Raw genomic sequence first — 24,430 nt, 5'->3', positions numbered from 1 at the left:
GGTATTGCATTACTGTTTATTGTTGTCATCGTCTCTCTGCGGGGGGTTAGACTGAAGGTACAAGCTACACCGTAGTACATGCATGATGCTGTCACAGGTTTCTATTAGGGAAATTCCACCTCTCCTTTTCACGTAGGAAACATTTACACAACAGGTGTTCCTCTTAATTCCATTTTTCTGCCTTCAGCCAATGATTGATTGATGATCCATACCCGACATCTGTGTTTACACATTTCAAACAAATGAGACAGAAAGAATTGTACTAGCTTTTGTTTGTCAGTATGGACAATCTTATATTTATGTGTGGAGAGGAAAGATTAGATCTCAGCGGATATCTGGATATCCGGTGAATAAGATATATGTAGACAGCCATATCCGTGTGCTTCTTTCACTCTTTACATGTTCAGACCACATATCCAGAGTGAGAGAAAAAAATCAGAATTGGGTCATCATGTGTATCTGTCAATGTAAATGCAACCTTAGAGAAGTTCATTGCAGACTTGAATGCACTGTACCAGGATAGTTTAGCTCTCAGAGATCTACAGACTCACAGACTCACTGTAACATCGTCAAGGCAACAAACCTGATCTACTGTACAAACAAACGCTTGGAAACAAAGTATGTACAGTTACAGTAGATGGCTATTAAACAAGAGTGGGATCATAAAAGGCAGCTTGATTAAGGCAGAAATATCTGAGAGGAAGATGAGGAATGTGATGAACAATAAATAGACCATAAAGAAATATTTCTGACAGTAAATGATACTGGGAAAACAACGTTATTTTGACAGTGATTCACTGATTCTGATCCTTTGTAGCCTCTGTAGTGAACTAGGTTTCTTTAGCTGTTCATTTCTAAAGTAATGCATGAAAAAGAGGCATTTTTTATCATGATTCATTATCACATTACACAATACAAACACAACTTGGTCAAACTAATTAAGTGAAGACTTAAGTAAATATAGAATATTTATTTGCCATGATAGTAGCTGCAAAGAATGAACATATAGGATATATTTCTGATTTTAAAATGATTAATTTAAGAATATTATGGGCTCCAAAAAAACCAAAAACGTATTTCTGTCTCCATCTGAGTAATGGATGTAAATAAATGTTACAAATGAATTTACTGTATGCTTAGGAAATGTGCTTTAGAAAGTAGGGAGGTGTCCAATTGGTTTAATTATCATATGAAAACATACATCGGAAAAATGAGTTTTCTTTGGGTCACATACAGGTAAGAAAGGAAGTATTCGGCACTAAACTTGCATACAAACAAACAGATGCTGTTTTCTTAGTGTGATGCAACACAAAAAGAAGACAAACAGATGTTGGGAAACTCAAGACCTTTCTTCTGTCACCTCGACAGGAAAAACAGGAGCATGCGTGTAGGTATGCTGTGTAAAGGGGGAACCTGGTGCGACTCTCAACGGAACTGATAACTCAAAACAAAATCAAAACCCATAAAAAATATACTGTTCTCATATTTGAGATTTACTTCAAGTTGTCTTTGATGTGTCACGCTCAGGTTTACAACACGATCTCCCTCCAGGCCGCATTGGGGTCTGTGCCGGTGCCTGAGCGAGTCAAACACACGTCCTTCCATCCTTGTGCTTATTCATTTTCTGTGGCTGAGGTTTGAGTTGGGCTGGGCCACGACGTTGTGCCATCATAGGGTAAGAAAGCCATCCTGCTCTGAGGCGATGACGCTACCTGAATCTTCACCGCACAGTTTCTGGCTGTTTGTGAAGATTAAGGGATCACCTGTGTTATAGTTATCTATGCTGTTGCCTGGATGAGCTGTACACAACGATCAGAACACAGCAACAACAACCACAATGTCCACAACCAAGACGTGTAAAGGTCCAGTGTTTATAATTGTGCCATTGGAGCTGGAAGCAGCTGAGGAGAAAATAGAGGAAAAATAGACAGAGGGGAGAAGGAAGAGTTCTAGATTTCATTGATTGTTCGTTCAGAGGGCCGGTACTCCTCCCTTCCTTTAGGGGAGGACAGGTAGAAGGACTGGGTCTTGCGTTTTAAGCGAGCCCTCTTGGTTGCCAGCGACAGGCTGTGCTTGCTGGAGGCGATAATGTCAGAGATGAACCTCTTGCAGTCTACACACACTTCCATGGTGGCCCAGTCCTCCGTCAGCTCCGGGGGAAGCTCCAGTTCATCATGAGACTTTAATGAGCCGTGTTTGGACAACCTGATAGGAGCCAGAGAGCAGCTTGGCGTGAGCCGGAGGAGAAAGCATTGATTGCTTTTGGAATTTTACATTTTGCAATTGCAGCATTTACAGGTTTACTTTTGGTGTGTGTGCTCAGCAGTAAAACAATGATATGGCAATAATTTGAATAATTGGTTGAGTTGGTGGAGTAAACTTATTTCTACTTTAAATCAGACATTCCTATTGAGTACTCCAAATATACAAATACTCTGTGTAAGTAACAGAAAAATGAAATGCTCTTACTTGGACATGGTCTTCTGAATGCCGTGGCGCTGTGGGCTGCTGGAGGCTTTCTCAGGTTTAGCAGCTGCTCCTCCAGCTGCTTTGGACACTTTTGATTTAGCTCCTCTTATAGTGGGGGATGCTGAGGCTCCTCCTGCTCCTCCAGGATCTCCGGCACCTCCAGCGTCTCCAACACCTCCTGCTCCTCCGACATGTCCGGCTCCTCCGGCTCCTGACGGCCCCTCCCCTGCAGCCACAGAAAGTCCTTGTCCCAGAGAAGTCATGGCAGCTATTCTGTCCCTGGGAAGAGTGTTGGTCGAGCCAATGGAGTAGATAGGTAGGCTGGAATATGGTTTAGATGGCAGCCGCATCTGTGGAGACGGGGAAGGCATGAATGTGAAAAAAGAACAGGAGTTGATATAATCCACAACTGATACTGATTTGCTTCCATAATACAAATCTTTCCCAGACACATTCTACATGCATGCATGCACATAACGATGGTTTAGGAAATGTAATTATAGTTTACCATTGAGATAAAAAACAACTAAACAGTGAATTTGTGTGACATGTTGTGTACTTGACTTACCTTTTTGCAGCACTGTGAGCACACAGGCCTGCAAGGAGAAGTGAGAGACAACAGTGTGAGTTTTACACTTCTTATATTTTGGAGGAGATGAAGCTAAAATAATTTAAGATTGTTTTACTTTTTGCAGAACTGGCAGATGTAGGACCAGGTGAAAAAGGAAAATCGTTTAGACCGACAACAGAAGCAGAGCTACAATAAAAAAAGAGGAAAGAGGACATTAGACTAGAATGGAATAAATGACGTAATGCCTGTGTGTGTTTTCTGCTGTAACGTGTGTAAGTGATGAGAGTCATCCAACAAGAAGTTACCTTTCCCTTCTTCATAGCAGTGTAGATATCTTTGTACTGCTGGAACTTCTCCAGCTCTGCTTTAACCAGCACCTGTCTGATGTGCATCACCTCCTCCACGGTCAGAGACAGACACTCCACAGGGAAGCAGAACTCCTCCTGCAAACACACACACACACACACACACACAAACACACACACACACATGCGCGCGCAGACATACACACACACACACAGACACACGCACGCACACACACACACACACACACTCACAAGCTTATTATCTTAAACGGCTGTACCAGGGTGTGAAGCCTCTCTTCCTCTGTGAGCAACATGAGCTATCAGAGCGTCTTCTCTTGTTCCAGCTGGTATGCCAAAATCCAGGTAATCCAGTTAAAACTCACTAATGTACCCTGATGTCCTGCAGGAGGTGCAGTAGTACTTGGTGAGAGAGATACTGAGGAACCACTGACGTCACAGCACAGGGAATCTATGATATCTGAACCCCACAATTACACACAAATGCCTAGGACATCTAAACAGCATAGAGGTGAATAGCTGCTCAAGTCAACGTTAACCCATGCAAACATGTCTGCACAGAACAAAAAATGCCAACATCGACATCATCCCCAACGGAAATGCCTTGATGAGTCTGCTTCTCTTTGTTATGAAGCTGCTGGTCAGAAACTCCGTGATGGGAAGTTAAAATGAAAGATTTAGAAATAGAGGGGAGGAAAGCGTCCACACATGAAAATATGCTATAACAAAGCTGCTGTATGAGATTTAATGTCTGTTTTCACTCATATGCTGTTTTCCCTTTTCAAAAGCATAAATATCAATTTACCTGTAATTAAAGTATTTTCATGGTACATTTCTTCTACTGGGGATATTTGGGGATAAATGCTAAACTCACCAGAGACTTGGAACTCTTTTTTGAGGGGGGCAGGAAGAGTCGGACATTGGTTGGGGTTTCCTTCTCGATGGAGTGTCTCCTCTGAGGGGTCTGACGCCTCTCTGGCTGAGGTGTAGAGGAGATGGGCAGGAACATGGGGGGAGCTGAGGTTGATGGAGGGAGAGAGAAGAGACAGCAAAGCAGAGAGGAGAGACAGAGTTTGGGGGAGTTTGATTGAATTCATGAATATCTCTGCTGGAAGATTCAAACTCATCAGTCATAGTGGAAATATGTCAAACTCACTTTTCTTCCCTAACGCACACTCTGGTGATGTATCATCCATCAATGATGTAGCGAGGCTGGAACTGCTGGCTGATCTGCGTCCAATAATCTCATCCTGAATATGTGGAATATACAAAAAAACATTCAGTCGTTATTCAATCTTCCACATGCCAGATGCAATTTCAAAAATGGAACCCAGAGACACAAACTCATACTGACATCAGAGTCAGAGCTGTCCAGCTCAGCCAGACTCGGTGCTTTCAGCAGCCTTTTCCTCTGGGGAACAGATTGAGATCCATCAGCTTCTGCCCTGAGAGATGCAGATCCATTGGCCAGAGACAAAGAGCTGGACGTCCTCCTGCCCATGTAGGGGCTAAATTCATCTGTAGAGAGCCACAGAAAGAGGACGATCAAGACATATAGAGCGCAATCATTGGAATGGATCTCAAAACACTTCCTCCTGTGTTTCCTTGCATCTTTGAAGCATTGATCTTTCAAATTTATCTTGACTTTTGGTTCCCTAATAAGGGAAATCTTAATCTAAATCTTGGTTCCCTTTAGGGCATCTATGCATTAGATTGTGGAGATGTAAGGTAAGAGGATGTTTGAGATCCATCCCACAGGGGAAGTGTGAGGTAAGATGGTCTGGAAGGGGAGACAAAGGAGCAGGCTGGTGTTACACACAGAGCATGGATGCTTCTATGAGGAGATGTCTTCTACCTGACAGGCTTGATGATGTATTTTTGGGGGGTGACCAAATTCCCCCAGTTCCCTCAGACTAACAAGCCCAGGTCAGATCTCTCAGGACTGAAGACCTGGACTACCTACTAAATGTTCTCTAGCAACAAATTGTTAAAGCAGTAGAACCAGAAGATAGAGGGAAGCAGGGTTGTAGGGAGAGTGAGAGGAGGAGACAAGCCATTTCTGGAAAAGGCAGACAAAGAGCCACAGATCTCTCTCTTATCCTTTCCTTGTCTTCTTCTATATGTAGGAAACACCTAACGTATACACAGGAGCGTCTTTCTTAAAGTTGAAATTTCAAGGAGGCTCTGTAAACAAACTCTGGCCAGCACCTGAGCATTCCAACCATTAGTGTCAAGCTGGGGACAGAGACAGACATGGCCATCAGGTTAGGGCGACCAAGGCCTTCCAGAGGACTGCTCATACTTTACCTACTCCTGTACGGAACAAATCCTGTGGCATACTGCGAGTTTTGCCAAAACCTAAAAGGGGACATCTCCTTTATTATGGCAAACACAAGGACAGTGCATCTTTTGATATGATTATATTCTGTCAGATCCAAAAGGAAACATCTTAATATCAGTCATCATGTTTAATACACCACCAAAGGATAAAATGGGCCCAGAAATGATGCAAGATGTCTCACTGACAGCTGTGATAATATATGGAGCATTTCCCCCAGAAATAATACTCCAAAGTTGACACCAGGCGACACAGTTCTTATGAGCTCAGAGAATGGTCCATTACACAGTTGATCACACACACACACACACACACACACACACACACACACACACACACACACACACACACACACACACACGCGCACACACGGAATATCGGACAGCGTGAATGAGTGAGAATGAGGTGATTGAGCTCGTGAGAGACACTGGTGTTTGCAGAAGGAGGGAAAGTGGAGCACAGCATTACTCTGATTGGTCTTCCTCAGCAGTATCCTCTCATCACTGTCTCCTTAAGTTATTCAAGCACTTCTCAAATGCATGACATGGCTCAGGATATGAACTCATCTTCTGGTGTCTGGTGCTGTGCAGAGCATCAAGCTGACATCTCCTGTCTGCACTCTGAGCCGTTTACGCTTCAGAAGAAATTCTGCAAAGTCACTCTGGCACATGAAAGAGCCTTTTGTATAAAGTGCAGATTCTGGATGTTACCCACAGCTGCTCCTTGATTGGGTCTCTGGCTGTCCTTTTGAGTCACATTACAGCAGTGTGAGCGAGAGGGATGATGCAATGAAGCAAAGGTGACACCCTACCAAAGTGTTTAAAGACCACAAGCACCAACCAGGGACATTTTTTTCAGGAGTTATATAAGCGAGCGCAGCCTTGAGAGCTACACTGCAACACTGCTATCATTCAGGAGGATTCCAAGGCCAAAGGAGACCTCTAAAGCATAATCAGGCAGTAGTGATGTCACTTTATAACAGGTTTCATGAAGCAAATACAACTATGATTAAGGGAAAGACAGGTTTTCTTCTAAGAGAACGCCACTCGAGGAAACAGATTGGGAAACATCAATCCATATCATTCCCCTTATTTTTATGATCTGACATAGTTATAGGTATGTTGAACACTGTGAAAATTGCTCAATGTGACTTTCACACCAGTAAGACAGAACTGATCCATCCGGGCTGATATGAAGGCTTTGATTTTGATGAGACACACTTGTGATGTATAGAGCGTGTGAGAGTGTGAATGTAAGGCCGCCATCTTGACATGTTGATACCAGTCAGAACAGAAGAGGCTTTTTGGGAGGGCGGCATACAGAGACAATACTTTAAATGCACCTGTTTTCACTCCTCGAGCACAGTAGCGCTACAAAGGAAAGTTAAAGTAGATGAATTGGATCAGATTTTGCACTTAAATCATTGCAAATGTTTCCAATTAGACCCCTAAATGAAAATGCGGACACAGATTTGTACAAATTGGTTAAGTTATCATTTATTTTGTTTGTTCGGAGTTTAACTTCTAATAGAAAGTTAGAATGGGCAGTGAAAACATGCAATCAGCCCTCCCAACAACAGTAAATGATAACTCTGACGCTCTGAAAGAACAAAGAGTAACCATTCTGTTCCCATGTCCTCCTGCTGACCTGTGTCACCACATCACAACGTTTCACCTCCACAGACCACAGCACAACCATCAACAACCACTGAAGAAGCATGATATGAGATGTGCATCATGTGCTGTCGTGTTTGCGTGATTGTGTGTGTGTGTGTGTGTTTGTGTGTGTGTGTATTACGGGAGAGCAGATGAATAGCCACAGCAAACAGAAAACAGATAAACAGCCGGGGAAGGGAGGAGACTTTACCTGACACATCAAAACTGAAAGACATGCTAAGTGGCCGAATAACTGCAACGAGAAATAGTTACGGTATTGGACAGTTATTGGATGTTTTAAAAAGGTAAATTAAAGCAAGACTTAACACATATCATGACATAATCGGGTTGTATTTATCAGGATTTGCAGGGATACGGCATGCTTATGGTCTCGTTTCAGTTGACTGAAACAGAACCATTTTCATAATGTGAGATAATAGGACTTGTAATAAGTCACAGCCAATGCTACAGACACTTAGCATTACTATTCATGAACAGTTTATGATAGGTTGCAAACAATATAGTACACAAAGCAATAATAGCATTAGCTGCACAACACAAGATAGGCAGCATTAAAACGTGTGTAACAGTTAAAAGCAGAGGCACAAATATTAGTGTAAAGAAAAGTTCAACAATGACAAATGAAACATAGTTTATTATGTAGCTATGTTTCTCCTCTGATTTCACTTTGTTAGCACATGATGCTCAGCAGGTTCAAGTCAGTATCATTCAGAGAGTGCCTAGTGTGTGTGTGTGTGTCTTTGTGTGTGTGTGTGTGAAAGAGCCACAGATTTTTCTTACCCAAACGTCCCCTGCGGATCTCATCCGGAGACACCGGTCGAAGTTTCCTCTCTGCTTTGATTTCCTCCAGGATGCGTTCATGGAGGGTGGGGGGAAGCTGAGCCTGTGGCTTCAACTTACGGGCCGCCACCTACCAAAGATAGACGATGGTTAAAAGATGATGACACACTGACATCAAGCAATTAGAGTACAATAAATAACACTTAGTTCCTTGGAGTTATAGCCAGCAGGCCTGTCTCATCCCGCTCACTCCTAATAAGACTCCTGTGACTGTCAGCACTGACTTCAGCTCCTTGTTGAACCTGTGATTGTGATTTGAAGAGGCAATAGATTTTAGTTCTGCTCACAGGGTTGAGAGGAGGCCTGGACCGGATGAACTCCAAGATGACTTCATGAGCACTCTTCTTTAACCTTGGAGGGATGTCTCCATTCACCTGAAGAGTGTAGAGAGAAGCGTTACACAAGCAAACAAGCAGGTGAACACTGATATGAATGATAAAAAACACGGAATTGGTAAGATTCATGTGCATGTATGTGGATGTATGGATGTTCATGTATATGGAGCCTTTCAATATAAGAATGAACACAAACTCACCATGACTTTGCGCAATTTGTAGCGTTTTGTCCTGATGTCATCCATGAGCATTTCATAGGGAGTGAGTTGATACTCAATGGGCAGAGGGTTGTACTGACGCTCATGCACCTTCTTCAGCTTCACCCCGTCACGCAGGGTCCTCATCACCTGAACCCAGCATCGGGCCTGGCGGAGGAAGCAAAGGACGACATTGGAGAAAGAGCACAAGATGGAAGCAAAACACTGTGTGGTTTTCTTCCAAACAATAGGGTTCATCTGTGCACAAACAATGAAGATGGTTCCTCAGAGGGTTCTTGGTTAGGGCAGTGGTTCTAGTGGTTTAAGTGGTAACTTAGTATTTGAGGTCAGAGGTCAGGACTGTGGTCACCTACCCAATCAGCATTCTGCAGTTCATTCAGGTCTCGGCCGGGATCCTCTGATGACACTTGCTCCATTTTCCGGAGGTTCTGGTGGAAAGAGAGAGAGAGAGAGAGAGAGAGAGGGAGCAGATGTTAAATAGACTGTGTGACAATTTAAAGGCTAAACGCCACTTTGTTCCTACTGCTGAATGTGGTAATGTCCTCCTCCATTGACAGAACTTTACCTTTCATTGTGTTAGACCTGGCAGTTACATTCAACACAAAAGGGGCAACAATGAATGAAAGTATTGATTGATCAGGTAGTCAGTGTCATGTGTCCTTGTGAGGGTACGTACTTTCAACAGATAAATTATAACAACAAGTCTATCTCAGACAGAAACACAAAGGACAGAATAAGAGTAATTTAGTTTAAGCAGTCATCATTACGTTCATAAGCTCAGTCATGTCACCTAATTGATTGTCCACAACGTGAGTGTGTCTAAACACTGTTAGCCTGATGAATGTGTGGTAAACAAAGCATTAGACTAAAATGTGTCCATCTCCTCCTGATGTCAGCAGGGAACAATGTTGGAATGTGTGTGACTGTGTAGATTATATGAAAGTGTGTGTGGACTTGATCATGCAATAATCCATTTCCTCTGGCTAATATCTGTGGTGAGACAGAGCAGACAGGAGTATAGAGGCATGTGGTCATGTGGTCCACCCAGCTGACTGACTCCTAAACTGACTGGGGAAAACAAAATTCCAGTTTACAATGGATTTGTTGTAGTTGTGTATTAGTACACTGCATTGAGCTGCATCAGAACTGTCAAAACACCTCTGCGGTATGCTTCTCTATACCACTCTAGCTATTATGCGTTTCACTGAAATGGAAGCTTGTTGAATCACTTTACACATCAGGTTCAGAAGGTCAGTACATAAAGCTGCAGCCCAAATTGTGTGAGAGGAGACAAGAGACAAGATCACAGCTCTATTCAAAGTCGGATACTGGCAATTTTACAAAATGTCAATTTTATAAAACAGCTGTTATCAAAACTCTAATTAAAAGGCAACATTGGCTCCAGGAATCCTAAAAATGTAAAGACCCTCTCTCTTTTCTTCTTCTCCAAAATCCTTGAAGGAGCTGACCAGCTGATAAATTTAACATCTAAGAAACTATCCTCACCAGAAAAGCTGCAATGAGCCTGCAAACATAAGCAGGTATTGAGGATGGATGGACGGATAGCTTACACTAACAAAACCAACGGGCCAACTGCTGCAAGTTCATGTCTGATGAGGGCAATTACCAACTTCCCCCCTTAATTCACCTTTCACCCTCCATCCTTCTCAGTGACTGGAATGAATCACTTATTCCTGTGCAAATGGGAGCCAGTGTTGTTTCAGTGAATCTCCCCTAATTCAGCTTTTCTGAATCTCCAGCAGCAGGAGGACAGTGTGGAGAGACAAAGCAACTCTGGCAAGGACGGCTGGTGCTGATGGACGGATCATTTGGGTTGGAGCAGCTCTGCCATACAGATTAAAAAGTGTGTGTGTGTGTGTGTGTGTGTGTGTGTGTGTGTGTGTGTGTGTGTGTGTGTGTGTGTGTGTGTGTGTGAAGGTGCTTGTAACCTGCCTGCCTACCAAATGTTTCCAACATCTAACTCAGCTCCCTGTTCTCTAATAATCTTGTCTCTATTGTATGGGTGTGTTGTGTAACCAACCCAAGCCCCATTCAGTCAGACACACTGTGCATAGTAAGAGGGCAGCAGCACACAGACACACAGAAACACAGCACACACACATCCATATTGTAACAAGTGAAGCAGACATAAACAAGAGGACACAAGAGCGTGGCCACGTTGGCATGAAATGTGTGTGCATTTTGTTTATTCATCCATGCGGCACTGACGTCTCCATTCGTTCCTTTTCTCCGGTTATCTCCTCAGATGTCTTTCAGAATCATCTGACTGCCTCTGCTCAGTCACACAGGAAGCACCGCTAAGCAGCTGCTGTCCTCGTGTGTGTGCGTGTGTCTCAGCGCTCTATGCTGTAATGCTATTTGCTCATGCCTATTGCACATCAACATCCCTCTATTCATCCTGTACTTCAAGCAGACAGGAGGACACATTTAGATCCACACTTATTAAGTCTATTTGATGCAGAGAGCACAATTGAACAAGCTGCTACATGTGAAACAGTCACAGAGCTTTACATATTTTTTCCAGAAATACTATTAAGCCCACAATTTACTTAAACCAGCAGAACCACAATCACAATGAAATCAATGTTTGTTACAATCAAATTTGAATGAGTTTGAGGTTAATATTTGTAAATCTGTTTTAAAAATCTGACTTGTGCACACTTCTTATTGTTTTCTATTTAAAGTGATCTTTACATGAATTTACTTGACAAAGCTGACAAATCAAATGAAACCCTACACCTTCAATATTTCTATATGAATGGTTTGGTTCCATTACAGGCAGCAGCAGCAGATTATCAACACAATCTTATAGTGTTGTCAGTCAGGGACAATGTTAGTCCCTGGTTGGCATTATCATACAGCATCACAGTGAGGGCAAGAGCTGTGTTGGTTACTGAAGCGTATGGAGCATGTGAGGTCAAAGTGCTAAATCTCCCAAAGTGATGCCTCACACGTCTATATGCTTACTGCCACAGAACCCTTTCATTAAATGCAAAGGTCAGAGATTGATCCTGATCACCCCTCATGTAAAGGACCTCCATGTGCACCAAGTGTTTATTGTTAATGTTTTATTTTTAAAAAGGATCAGCAGCATGAGGTTATTGTGCCTACTTGTACAAGAAATCGAGTAAAAAGCCCATGAAGCCCACAACCACCATGAGGATGAGGAGTACTTACCTCTTTGGCACTTTTGATCTTTTCCAGGAAAGTGCGTAGCTCCCTGGTCTCTGTGTAAAGCGCCCGACACACTGCCTGGTAGTGACTGGGAGCATCTGACACACTTGGTAGATGAGCTTGACAGAGCTGCAATGATAAGAAGACACAGTCAGGGCAGGTAACACATACGTACATGTAGCATCACTTTGGCATTATAGAGAAATGTGCCAGGACCCCTGGACCTCAGTATGAATGTTATTTTGAGATTACAGTGAATAAACAGATTCAGATCCATGTTCCCTTTTCATTTAGGGATGTGATCTCAAACCTTTACAGCTATTTAATGTGCAGAACATTGTTCGTCTTCTCGTCTGTGGGTTTGAATCTCATGTTGGCTGTTGGCAAGTTAAGAAGAGTCCTCCCATGTACTTGTGTCCTAGAGGTGACCACTCCTATCAGCCACTCCATTTTACATCTACGATAAAGTGACTTACATGTCCCAACAAACCATTTGATATTTGTGATGATTGTGTACAGACAATTATTAATTACACCAAATGACCCGTCCTCTTCCACACGCCTCTGATTTCTGATTTCTAACCTTACATTCTTCTGACCCTCACATCCCTTTGACCCTTGCATCCCTCTATCATTCCATTTCATGCATAGTGCCTCTATTTGCTTGCTCCTTCAGATTCTGTCTGTCATTTGGGAACTGACAACACCATGCATGAGAGACAGAACACAAGCTGAGTCTCCATCTACTGTGTGTATCTGTGTGTGTGTGTGTGTGTGAGACCATTATATAAACAGTGTCAGGTCATATGAGGGCTGACAGAGTGATTGTCTGCAGAGATGGCATGACTTGCAGGCAGGATAAACTGCTGGGTCTGTGGCAGTATCACTGTCTTCAAATGTAGCATTTTTATTTGTTGCCTCCATCTTTTCCTGAATATGTAACCCCAGACATTTACTAATTTCATGTCATGAATAGAACCTGTTTACTGTAGATGTTAAATGTAAAATAAATGTCTGCTGGAGTAAAATATGTCCTCGTGTAGTTAAGTATTGTACGATTTAAATTGCATTTTTGGTAAAATGATGGAATATAGATTTATAGAGTAAATAGTATTATCGTCTACATAAATGTTTTCTTCTCTCATTATCCCTTCAAGAGTTATACAACCAACATCCGTTCAATGAGTTTTTACTTTTTAATGAAGCGACTAATCAGTTAAGCCTGGAGGGAAAATCTTTTAGTAAATTTCTTCTTGGCCCTCAGCACTGCATAAAATACATTCTAGTTGTTTTTTAGTGAAGCTTTATTTCTGAGTAAGGGCTGTTCCATTATCAAGGCTTTAATGCAGAAAGCTCCACCAATGGTTGAGCAGGGGGGAGGGACTTTCTCCGTAGGGACAATTACTACTCCCCCTACACTTACGTTGATCACATCTCTGTAGCCATTAATATTGCAGATGTTATCAGAGTCATCCTCTGCCTCGTCCTCTTCCTCAGTAGCCTCGTAGCCTTCGTCTGGGCAGGCTTCCTTTTCAGACTCGGCCATGTTGGTCATGAGGTCGATGAGCTGCTCCAGAGGAGGGCTGAGCTCCCTCTCCTCGTTTTCCTTCAGCCCATAATCCAGAGCTTTGTAGATCATGATGCCCAGAGACTCGATCACCTGCAGGAGCCCAAGAGAAACAAACACTTTAACGCCCAATATATATCATGATGAGTTACCACCATATATACAGGTTACAAGTTACCATGACCACCTGTATGCGACTTTTCCACAGATACTGTCTTACTTGCATACATGTGTTCTTGGCTATTACACCGATTACACAAAGACATAATCTCATCCACGACGGCAGCTCATATGGATTTGTGTGTTTGTTATGCAATATGAACCACTTTTGCCTATGGAACCAGAGCTCAACCAACAAATTGTGGTGACATCATGAAACATACACACACACACGCAGAGAAAGAAAGAAAGAGAGAGAGACACACACACACACACAAATCATTTGATTCAGCATCAGAGAATCAGCATGTAAAAGGATTAACAGTTGCCAGGGAAGTCGACATTAATTCACAGACTATTTCAAAACACAAGGCTGGGCGTCTCAGTATTCTTTATTAGTGATTATTGCAGGTCAGGGGATGCTGTGTTTGGATACAGCACTCAGCCTACATTGGCAATCAGGAGTGTCGCTGTATAAAGACAAGACAAAAGACAAGACTGGGAAATCACATGGGATTATTCTGCTGCCCTGAGCAGTGAGAAAAGACACGAGAGAGGCTGAGACAGCACTGAGGACACAGATGGACACAGGGGAAGTGTGATTGAAAGTGGGAACAAAGGAGCAAGTGAGAAAGATGAGAGAGAAATGTCTTAGCAGAGGGACAGGGAACTGATGAATGAAAAGAGAGTGGATGTGTGGAAGAGTGGATGAGTGAGGTCACTGGGGGTGGAGAACGGCCAGACATCAAGAGAAGTAGAGTGATAAAGAGGAGTGTGTGCGCAGACATGAAGATCAAGGGCAGATCAATACACACTCATGGGGGGAGGAGTCATATGAGAGATCTGCCCTCTCCTCTCTCTCTCTCTCTTCATCACAAGGGTTAAGAGCAAAGTTTCCTCAGGGGGGGGACAGGATGAATACAACCTCTTTGTGTGAGATCTACCCGGATCCACACCCACTGATACAAGAGAGCTTATAACTAACTTATATGAAACAACATCCTCCCCCAGGGACCTGCTATAACCCAGTATATCATGGAAAATATGAGGACATACGGAATTATGATGTGACACTGTTTTGTCGATATCCATGTCCAGCAGCTAATGATGTCACATGTTAACATCGTAACAACAATTCAGTCAAAGGTTAAAGGTTGAAGATGAGAGAAAGGAGATAAAGTGGAAAGGAAGTTAGTAACACCTGTACAATTTGATTTGAGCCATTTGCATTTTTCGTGATTTAACTCCTTTAACTCGCTTAAATCAATCTTAAATCTTAAAGGTATCTGGTGGAGTTTATACAAATTATTATCCCCAAACTAGGACTAACTGCATGGAAATAAAAGCTGTCCACATGACTCCAAAGTCTAGTCCTCATTCCAAAATCTCATTCCCCCTGAGTGGTTCCCAGGCTTCCAGGCGACTGCACGGAATGATGGGAAGGAAAGGAGGAGGGGGTGGAGAAAGGGAGAAGAAGAGAAGATTTCAAAAAGGATGCAGTGGGTGAAGAATGAATGATTTGCCTATGCAGAGGAGTGCAGCGGTAGCCGGAGTCAGACATCAACAAGCCCGGCTAATCTGATTTAAACAACAATACATTTCAAACCTGCTTTTATTTCTCACACCCCAATAATGGAGGGATAGGTTTAACCTGATACTGCTTACTCCTTTGTTTTCTTTGTGGAATGCAGCTGCAGTTTCCCTTGGTTATAAGCCTGCTGGCAGCAAATCCCTGCGTAACAAACAGCACCATAGCAAACTCTCTGCATCTCTCCCTCCTACAGCACCTCCAGCTCATATCTGTTTACTCTACATCCTCTTGTCTAGGATTGTTTCTGACGGCGATGTAGTTCAGGTCGGTTATGAAAGATTCTCTGTTCAGGTGACAGTTTCAGGTCAAGATTGGATTTCACTACAGCCACCAACAGTAACTGTAGTGTGCATGACATTCAGTATGAGGACAGAACACAATATTACAACAGAGTACATGTACCACCTCACTTTGATCCCTGTACAGAACATTACAACATCATGTAACAGGGCCCTCTGGGTGAATATGTCTACAACCAAGTCTTGAGTCTTTACATGTATTAGCTGTGGCAGGAAATTATCCATTTTTATGGGCCAAGTTTTGGAATTTCGGGACATTCTAAACACAGTTAGGGCACTTTATAAAATACAAAAGTTAACATTTTAAACATTTCAAACAATGGAGAAGCTGTTGCTGCAGGTATTTGCCACATGGTTTGACATGGAACTCCAAAGTTACCACATGATTGGTGACTTCAATCTCCAGTCTGGGTTTCTTGTTGGGTTTGTTTTTGGTTGTGAAGGGCTGGTCTGTTTTTAGCTTTTGGTCTTTCACCACCAGTCCATTTTTCTCAGGAATAAGCAAAGTCATCCTCTGAAGTCATGATCAGAGCCTGAAATGTCACCATGGTGATTTGAAATAAGCTTACACAATAGCAGTGTTTTATCATTCATTCACACGGATTCATAATATTTTCTTTCATTACATTACAGTCGATTACAGGGAGAAGTTTCTTGCATTTTTATTAGTTCTAAGAATATAGGGAGGGGGGTTTTGCCCTTTGGCCCTGGTTCTTTCCTACAACAAGATATGGATGGAAAGCAAAGCAAAGCCAGTAGATACTATTGAGTTGATTACATCTTAATTAAAATCTCTCTGATATCTGAGATCTGCAGTGTCGCCTGAAGAAGAGGCAGCCCTTCATCTATCAGTGTAAGCCGCCTGAGCAAAGAATTACCAGCATCAGCACAAACTGATGAGAAGTGAGAAAATGGGGTGGCTATTTTTAAACGTATACTGTGTGATTCCTTATAAACAGATTCACAGGAATAGAGTTAGAGCAGAACAAACTAGAATTTTCCAAAAAGGAACCATATGAGTCACATCTCTGCATTGCATTTATTTTATATTTTGATATACAACAGGCATCGCAGGCTTTACCTCACCTGTCTGACAGGAGAGGTCTGGTTCAGGGATTCTTGCCGGCTTTAAATCATCTTAACAGCTTACAACAAATACTGGATTTTGAAATTCCTCCAGCCAGGGCTGCTAATGTGTGTTTCAGTCTCAACGGGCTCATTCATACTGGTAATGTTGCATGCAAACTGCATCGATTTCACCTCTGTAGATTAAGAGATGTGGTCAGATCAAAAAGGATTGCCTGCCCATGCACACTGAGTGAGTATTGCCAGCTCAGGCCTGACACAGCAGGTTGGTCAGAACTTTGTGAATCGTTCAGGAGGAGGGACTTCTCACTGCAGATGGTTGAGTTACAATCTGTCCACTTCATAATTGATAAGTTTGGTGCTAAGTGGTACACAGGGAATAGACTAACTGATGAAGACAAACAGAATACGTGTTGCACCCGTTTATCTAAGGAACATTTCTGTAACTATAACAAACAAGCGTCATCACCTCATTGATTAGGAAACACAAACATGCGTCAATTGTTTTCTCTCAGGCACAAACAAATGTAAGAGAGGAGATTCCTGTGCTGTGACATCTGACTGTCATGTGCTCCACTACTTTCAGGGCGTTTGATCTCTCTCTCTTTACCATCGCTCTCTTTTCTATCTGTTTCAGTTCCCTTTTCAATCGAAATCTGAAATAAACATCACGTCAGCTGAAAAAAAACCCGGCAAACTCTCCATCACCATGACTCCTGACTGAACCTTCTGTTTACACGATATGACTTTAAAATTTAAGTACACTCCCCAGACTTCAAAGCTCTGTAATCGCACATTTGGAAAGAATTGAGCGAGCGTGTTAAAAATCTGACCGAGTGGAATGTGATAATAATCCAGTACTGCATCATGGGACCAGCGCAGTCTATCATGATACAGGGTTCATCAGCAGACCACAACAGCTCTCTGAGAAGGAGAGGGATGATATGTATGAGATAAATGAAAGAAACAACAACACACACTGTCTTAATGAGCTAATTCAGCCATGTGCATCCAATGGCGGCTCATTAACAGGTGCAGTTAAGCTCAGGTTCAGTTACTGATGAGGATCTGGCTCAGGTTCAAACACGGCAGGAGAGCATCACCATAAACAAAAACACACAAATAACACAAAAGTATAGCTTTTAAATCAGATGACACTGATTTAAAAGTTTACAGTTATGTGATCCAGAGGGATGACGATGTCTGCAATACATCTGTACAATGATGATGCATGATCAATCTGAGTTCAAGGTAGTTATAGTAAAAGTCTGGCTTAAGGCTTTAAGGAAGAAATGCATAATCAGAAGACTGTTTGCCTGATATTCGACTCATTGACTATGAAGCAAACAACATCATCTGACATTCACAGCTGCATCATTTGGTAGGAATGTCAGAGACGACACATGCTTTCCTGTTTTTTAATCTTCGGGCTATAATTCCACATTCTACAGTGAGTTATGTTAGGAGCGTGTCTCTGCTGTAGGATTTAACATCCAGCACTATGAATGACTTGCCAGAAGTTTTGTCAGCCAGTCTCTAACACACTGGAGTGTAGGAACTAACTTCTTTCGCAAAGCTGCTTAGCAGGGATTTGTCGATACAGTTTCACATTCTTTACTGCTGCAGTGCAGAAGTGTGTGTGCTGGAGTTATTCAATGCCCATCTGTTATTACAGCCCAGAATTCCACCTCAAGAACTCACAAAGTTCCACTGTATAAAGCCCCAAGTGAACTGCCAAAAGATCCCTGCAGGCTAAAATTACTCCATCTCAAACATCCAGCACAGCATTACAGTAAATCAAAACGAGCCAAAAAGATGATGTCAGATTGTAAGAGCTCATTTTGTTTTTTTAACAGCGATGATCACATCTCTTAACAACCATAGCTGCTGATTTAAGAACAAAGAGAGTGTGTGTGGGAGGCGAGTGGCTTTAAAGTGCCCCTTTAATTAAGTCTATAACCTCATACAGAACTATCATCAAATGGGAAGAAGCCTTGCTGGGTGACATTAACACCCAGTCAATCAGGGGAACCAGCTGGGAGCTGAGCAGCTCCAGAAGAAAGAGATCTTTGAAAAAGGCAAAAGCAGAGAGAAGGATGCTGGGATACATGCAGGGGAATGATTGACACAAAAGAGCAATAGAGATGTAAGAGTCTCGCTGCACTAAGATATACAGTGCCTTATATATCTTTATCTATCTCATATAATGCTCCCCTCCAACAGTTGGCAAGAACAAGTCTTATACAAGCATTGTCCTCGCGTCTTTGTTAATAAGGTGTGATCACACACACATTATAACATCTAGCATCATTATTGCCTCTTCCCACTCAAAATGAGATTTCCACCGTACTCTCCCATCCCTTATACAGATATTACAGCCTGAGCCCAGTGGAGCTCCATCACATTTCAATCCAATAAGAGGTCTAATTGGCCAGAATAACTCAAAAGACACCCGTTTGGGTATAAAAGGCCGTTACATGTTTGCTTTGGAACCTGACTGCCCATGCGTGGAAAAATACATTTGATATTTTAATATTTCATTGGTTTAGCAGCAGGATGCAGCTTGTGCCAGCAGCTGCATTGCATAAATCAGGATTACGTGGGTAATAATAGTTTTTTAACCATAGTGCTGAGTGTGTCAGTCACTGGAAACAAGCCCACACTGCAACTAGCTAATGTAACCAAATGTGTAAGGTAATGGGTTAGAAGTCAAACAATGACACTGTGTGGGTAAGTCCATTATCTCTGTACTATAATAATTCTCCTTCATAAACATCTCTCTAATTGACTGACTGGATTGAATCCAGAACACTTGAGTTTCCCAGCCGACACAACATGGGGCTTCTGAGGTTATCAACAAAAACATTACTAACAGTGTTACACCCTCACTCATTATTTCATCTGACCAAAATCCTCCTTTTAAACATTTGCATTGTTTTCTCTTTCCCACCCAGCAACAACACATTTCAACAACATAAAGTAAATACCCGCAAAGATTTGAATTTGTATTTATGTAGCATATAGAAGCATTTCAAAGTGTAGCACTTAAGAGTATATACCCTCAAACATCATTTCAAATCACTGCAACCATGACATATATAAGAGGAACTACTCACCTCTGTTGTTGTGCAAGGGCTGCATTTTCCTGTAGAGAAATAAGAAAGCAGCAGATGTAAGCCAAAGAATAACAAAGCAGCTGAATGCAGTGATACCTTTTTATACACGTATATTCACACAGTTCTTGTCTCTGTAGTGTTAGTGAGGAAAGATTCAATTCAAATCCGATTATGCAGAGGAGCTTTCAAAAAACATCAATGTCTCTTTCCATGTATTCAGCATTTTATTATTATTGCGAGTTTCATTCCATATACTGTATCAGCAATTCATTCTATATAACCTCAGTTGAATTCCATATATACTGTATTTCCCGAGCGGCATCCCATAATATATATGACTTAACCACATCAGTTCTTCAAGTAATTCATGTCAAAGTCATCTATTACCTTACCTGTAATTTAAAATGTACAATTAATGTGGCATTTGCATTTGGTTTGTGTCAGCATAATGAACCCACCAGTGAGATGTGATAATCAAAAACTTAAATTTGGGGCAAATCAGTCAAATCTGATAGCATTCTGATCTATTTCTATGTTAGATGACGCTCTTATTTTGAAATATTTATCATACCCAGACAGCACCGGATACAAAATCCCTTCAGGGACTCTGTGAATCTTCTTCTTTCATTATCATTCACTGAACTTCCTAAACAAATTACAGAGGAAGCATTTGCCCTCTAGCTTCATCGCGCAAAACTAGGACATATTTAATAAAAGCTCTGTTTCATTTTTAATTACTTGATTAGTTCAACTAGCATGTGACCAGTAGAAGATCCCTGATCACGTCAGATCCACATCAGCGTCTCTGCGGGCCCACATCATCACCTTACACAGCCATTACTTCAGCATCACGCACATAACAGTCTGTCGCAACAAATAGCTTTATTGTATTATAACACACAGCAGTAGGTTGTACAGTTAAATACTAAATCATTTAAAATGGACGTCAGATGCGTGAAATTGCATCTATCCATCACCGTGTTGGCATAACTGTTTAACTTCAGACGTCCTAAATCCTTGAGACTTTGCCACTGTGGGATCTCATTACTTGCTTCAATCTGTTTAAGCACATAGCAGATGTGCAGCAAGATAAATGGCAGTTAAAGCAGCAAATCATGCAGAACATGCAAACAACTCCAACGATCGCCTACATAATATTAATGATCTCTGACTGATAGAGCAGCAGTTCTATCTGTATAATCCACATGACGGTTGTCTCAGTATACAGTCTATATGTCCCACATGTCTTTGGTATTGATTTGAAAGGAATCTACCTGGATTCACCTCAGCAAAGCACTCCAGGAGAAAAGGAACTAAAGTCTTGGTGAGCTATGATAGCACAGTATAACATATTGTATAAACCTTTACATGGCGTGAATCATTAGATTACGTAACAGGGGAATGACTTCTGCCAAAACAATAACAGCATGTAACAGAACGCCGCACACGTTCTCCCCTGGAAAATGGTTTGGCCCATGTTTCTAAAAATAACCCATTCATTCTAACCCTATAGAAATACAGGCAGACGCATCCTAACAGGTTCTGCTCTTCGTATTTGCTCACATTTGCTCACAAAATGGATTAGACCAAGCTTGTGGTACTTTTATTAAATTAAGTGTATTAACACAGACGAAGCGTTTCCCTTAAGCCCTCACATAGTCCATTACAGCATCAGATAGATTGTCATTACTGAGTGTGTTCTGCACTGTTTTGAGGAAATGAGATTACAGAGGATGATGAACAAGCCAGATCTATGTGTGTGTCCGCATCAAAACACCTTCAAGTCGTTGGGTTAAGTGCATGTTATTGTTCACAGACACACCCATCTATTGTACCAACACATAGTACGTGACGCTTAGTGGCAACTGTATGACCAAGATGAAGAAACCAGAGGAAGGTGTGCTTGAATCATGCCTGTTTCCTTAAAAGTGTCTACTCATTAACCTATAGGACTCTCTCTCTCTCTCTCTCTCTCTCTCTCTCTCTCTCTCTCTCTCTCTCTCTCAGACATGCATGAATGTACTTGGTCACATTTCAGCTTGTAATCACATGCTTGCATCAGATGGAGCATGACTGAGCTCACTGATTAGATATGAGGTGGCAAACAGGTTTCCAGAGTTTCAGTGGGAGTTTGAACCAAATGATGCATACAAACACACGCACACGCGCACGCACACGCACACACACACACACACACACACACACACACACACACACACACACCTTCAGCATGTATAGTACCAAACACACTATAAAGGGGCTATGAGAGTGGGAAGCGTGGGGTCTGTGGTTGGAGAGGAGGCATTCCTTTGTTTATCAACCATGGCAGCTGATGAATGATTCCACTCATGAGCCATATGGATCCTGAACATCTCCTGCTGCAGAATATGGAATCATGCTTATAGAATTCATATCAATAATGGAGAAATATGTACAAAAAGAGACCCGATGTGAGTTAGATGTGTTATCTTTATGCCACTTTTATCTCCTATGGAAGATTTCTCCAATCGTGTTACCAATTAGGTTTATAGGCAAATGTTGCTGTGCATTTCCAGACATTATTATCGGTTTATATCCTATAAAAAGCGATATAAATGCAATAATAGCGACCTGGCCTGGCCTCGATCCGTGAATCTGTGCACACATTGAGTCTTACATAATGTGTTTTACCTTCATAGCTTAGGTGATCTATCCAAACAGAGCCATCTTTCTGTATCCGAACATCCTCCGGGCCGGAGATCTTCCTCAGCACAGCCGCGGCTGATGCACCTGCGGCGGCAGCGGGGCTCCTGCCGCCTCGGTGTCCCTTTGCCAGCGTCCTGCAGCACTGGTAACACACCGCCCAAGCCTGCTCCTCGTTGATGGGCTGGTTGTAAAGCCTCAGTATCTTCTCTAAAGACAGCTCCTCCGCTGCCGCTTCCTCCGTCGCCGCGGCGGGGCGATGCTGCTCGGCTGCAGCATCCATCAGCCCTCCGTGGTCCCCGCACCGCCGCTCAGCCATCCTTTCATTCTCTCAAGCACCGGAGGCCCGATATCGAGGAGGACAGATTCGATCCGATCCGTGTGAGGCCACCTGGAGGCATGGATGCTTCCTCCTTCCTCCTCCACTTCCGTCTGCTCCTCTGATTGCAACACCACACAAAACAACGCGGCGCTGATGGTTGATGCACCACTGGACGCCTCGTCGGTGTTGTTCGAGTCTCAGTATTAACAGCCAGGCGTGTTTGAGTTTGCACGGTGTGTGTTTCACATCCCAACTCAGAGATCCAGGCTGAGCCCGAAGTCACATGATCATTCCTCTCTCTCTCTCTCTCTCTCTCTCTCTCTCTGTAGAGTTAAATACAGGTTCACATGCTTCCATCTGAATCCTAATGCCTCACACACACACACACACACACATACACACACACACACACAAACACACAGACACACGCACACACACACGCACATCATCTAAGAACATGCACAGAAGATTTACATACTGTATTTACGTGGATACCCAAATACAGTTACAGGCACACACACAAACACCCAAAGAAACACCCAAAGAAAGAAAGAAAGAAAGAAAGAAAGAAAGAAAGAAAGAAAGAAAGAAAGAAAGAAAGAAAAAAAGAAAGAAAGAAAAGAAAATATACACACATATCTACTGTAAACCTTCACATGTTCTTACCCATGCATCACTCCTTATACACACTCTGACATAATCATCTTCAAACGAGTTTGTCAAAGTCATCATCATAATCAATAATCCAATAATCAATCAGGGTTGACATCCTCAGACTGAACCTTTGTACCAAGACTATTGCAAACACACACAAACACACACACACACACACACACACACACACACACACACACACACACACACACACACACACACACACACACACACACACACACACACAGCCATCATCTCATCCATTCCTGCTCCAGTAGCCAAACTTAATTATCTGGTCCTGTTACTTTACACTTTATAATACTTTGGTCCCAATTCATTAATTGAAAAAGACGTTACACTTCCATCCTACAACCCTGAAAACACATTTTTGTGACAAATCATTTATTATATCTTCATCCATGCAGGCAACCCTTGAGAAAGACACACTTCAGTTCCTGACCAATACGAGCAACATCAGTGCAGAATGTCACGTGTTTGCCACAGGGAGTGAAGCTTCTCTGGAGCAGTAGTGTAACCTTCAGGAAGGCTGGAAAACCTGCAGGAATGTGGCTCACACTGTTCTGAGACAGAGCAGCTATGCCTGCCAAGTGTAAGTATACAGTAATGATGTTAATGATGTCAGGATTATAATGTAAATATAAAGGAATGTGTCAGTATACTGATGTCAGGATTATAATGCAAACTATACAGTAATGATGTCAGTATACTGATGTCAGTATCATACTGTCAAATTAAAACAAATACGTGCTGTATTTGTATACGACAGTAACAAACTGTCAATACCACTCTATTCAACTCACAGTAACCTTGTGGCAACTGTACTGTGTGTCCTATAGGAAGATATCTAAGAATGACAGACCTGCTTACTAACTGGACCTGCAAGACTGAAACTACAGACAAACATCAAACAAATCAAAAATCAACATTACATATTTATCATTATTGCATTTCAAAATAAAACTATGCTG

General features: G+C 42.2%; 1 protein-coding gene across 2 annotated transcripts; it reads right to left on the bottom strand.

Annotated features, from left to right (window-relative positions):
* Positions 1 to 2: 2 nt before the first annotated feature.
* Positions 3 to 23,039, bottom strand: LOC143000855 (protein spire homolog 1-like). 2 transcript variants are annotated; one of them, XM_076150309.1, is made up of 17 exons: positions 22,454 to 23,039; positions 19,784 to 19,812; positions 13,389 to 13,625; positions 11,969 to 12,094; positions 9,124 to 9,198; positions 8,753 to 8,917; positions 8,505 to 8,591; positions 8,158 to 8,287; positions 5,671 to 5,721; positions 4,718 to 4,881; positions 4,520 to 4,613; positions 4,238 to 4,380; positions 3,346 to 3,483; positions 3,156 to 3,226; positions 3,038 to 3,065; positions 2,470 to 2,819; positions 3 to 2,205 (listed from the first exon to the last, which is right to left on the bottom strand). In XM_076150309.1, the coding sequence occupies exons 1-17, from the start codon at positions 22,782 to 22,784 to the stop codon at positions 1,950 to 1,952; spliced, it is 2,475 nt and encodes an 824-aa protein (XP_076006424.1). In that variant the 5' UTR covers positions 22,785 to 23,039; the 3' UTR covers positions 3 to 1,949. The 2 variants fall into 2 exon arrangements, with proteins under 2 accessions (XP_076006424.1, XP_076006425.1); XM_076150310.1 differs by lacking the exon at positions 5,671 to 5,721 and having other exon boundaries at positions 22,454 to 23,038.
* Between the last annotated feature and the right edge of the window lie 1,391 nt (positions 23,040 to 24,430).

This window comes from Genypterus blacodes, unplaced genomic scaffold (genome assembly GCF_046128005.1).
Source record: "Genypterus blacodes isolate CSIRO-AG114 ecotype Tasmania unplaced genomic scaffold, CSIRO-AGI_Gbla_v1 ptg000052l_1, whole genome shotgun sequence".
Classification (NCBI taxonomy): domain Eukaryota; kingdom Metazoa; phylum Chordata; class Actinopteri; order Ophidiiformes; family Ophidiidae; genus Genypterus; species Genypterus blacodes.
This window is presented reverse-complemented; position numbering and strand designations above follow the sequence as displayed.

Bases quoted from the DNA above. Each gene is read 5' to 3' on its own strand.
- LOC143000855 (XM_076150309.1), bottom strand. From the start codon at position 22,784: ATGGCTGAGCGGCGGTGCGGGGACCACGGAGGGCTGATGGATGCTGCA. The intron at 8,918-9,123 runs GTAGGTGACCAC...TTCCTCCGCCAG, and splicing joins AACTGCAGAATGCTGATTGG to GCCCGATGCTGGGTTCAGGT. The intron at 5,722-8,157 runs GTAAGAAAAATC...GTCCCCTTTTAG, and splicing joins GATCCGCAGGGGACGTTTGG to GTTTTGGCAAAACTCGCAGT.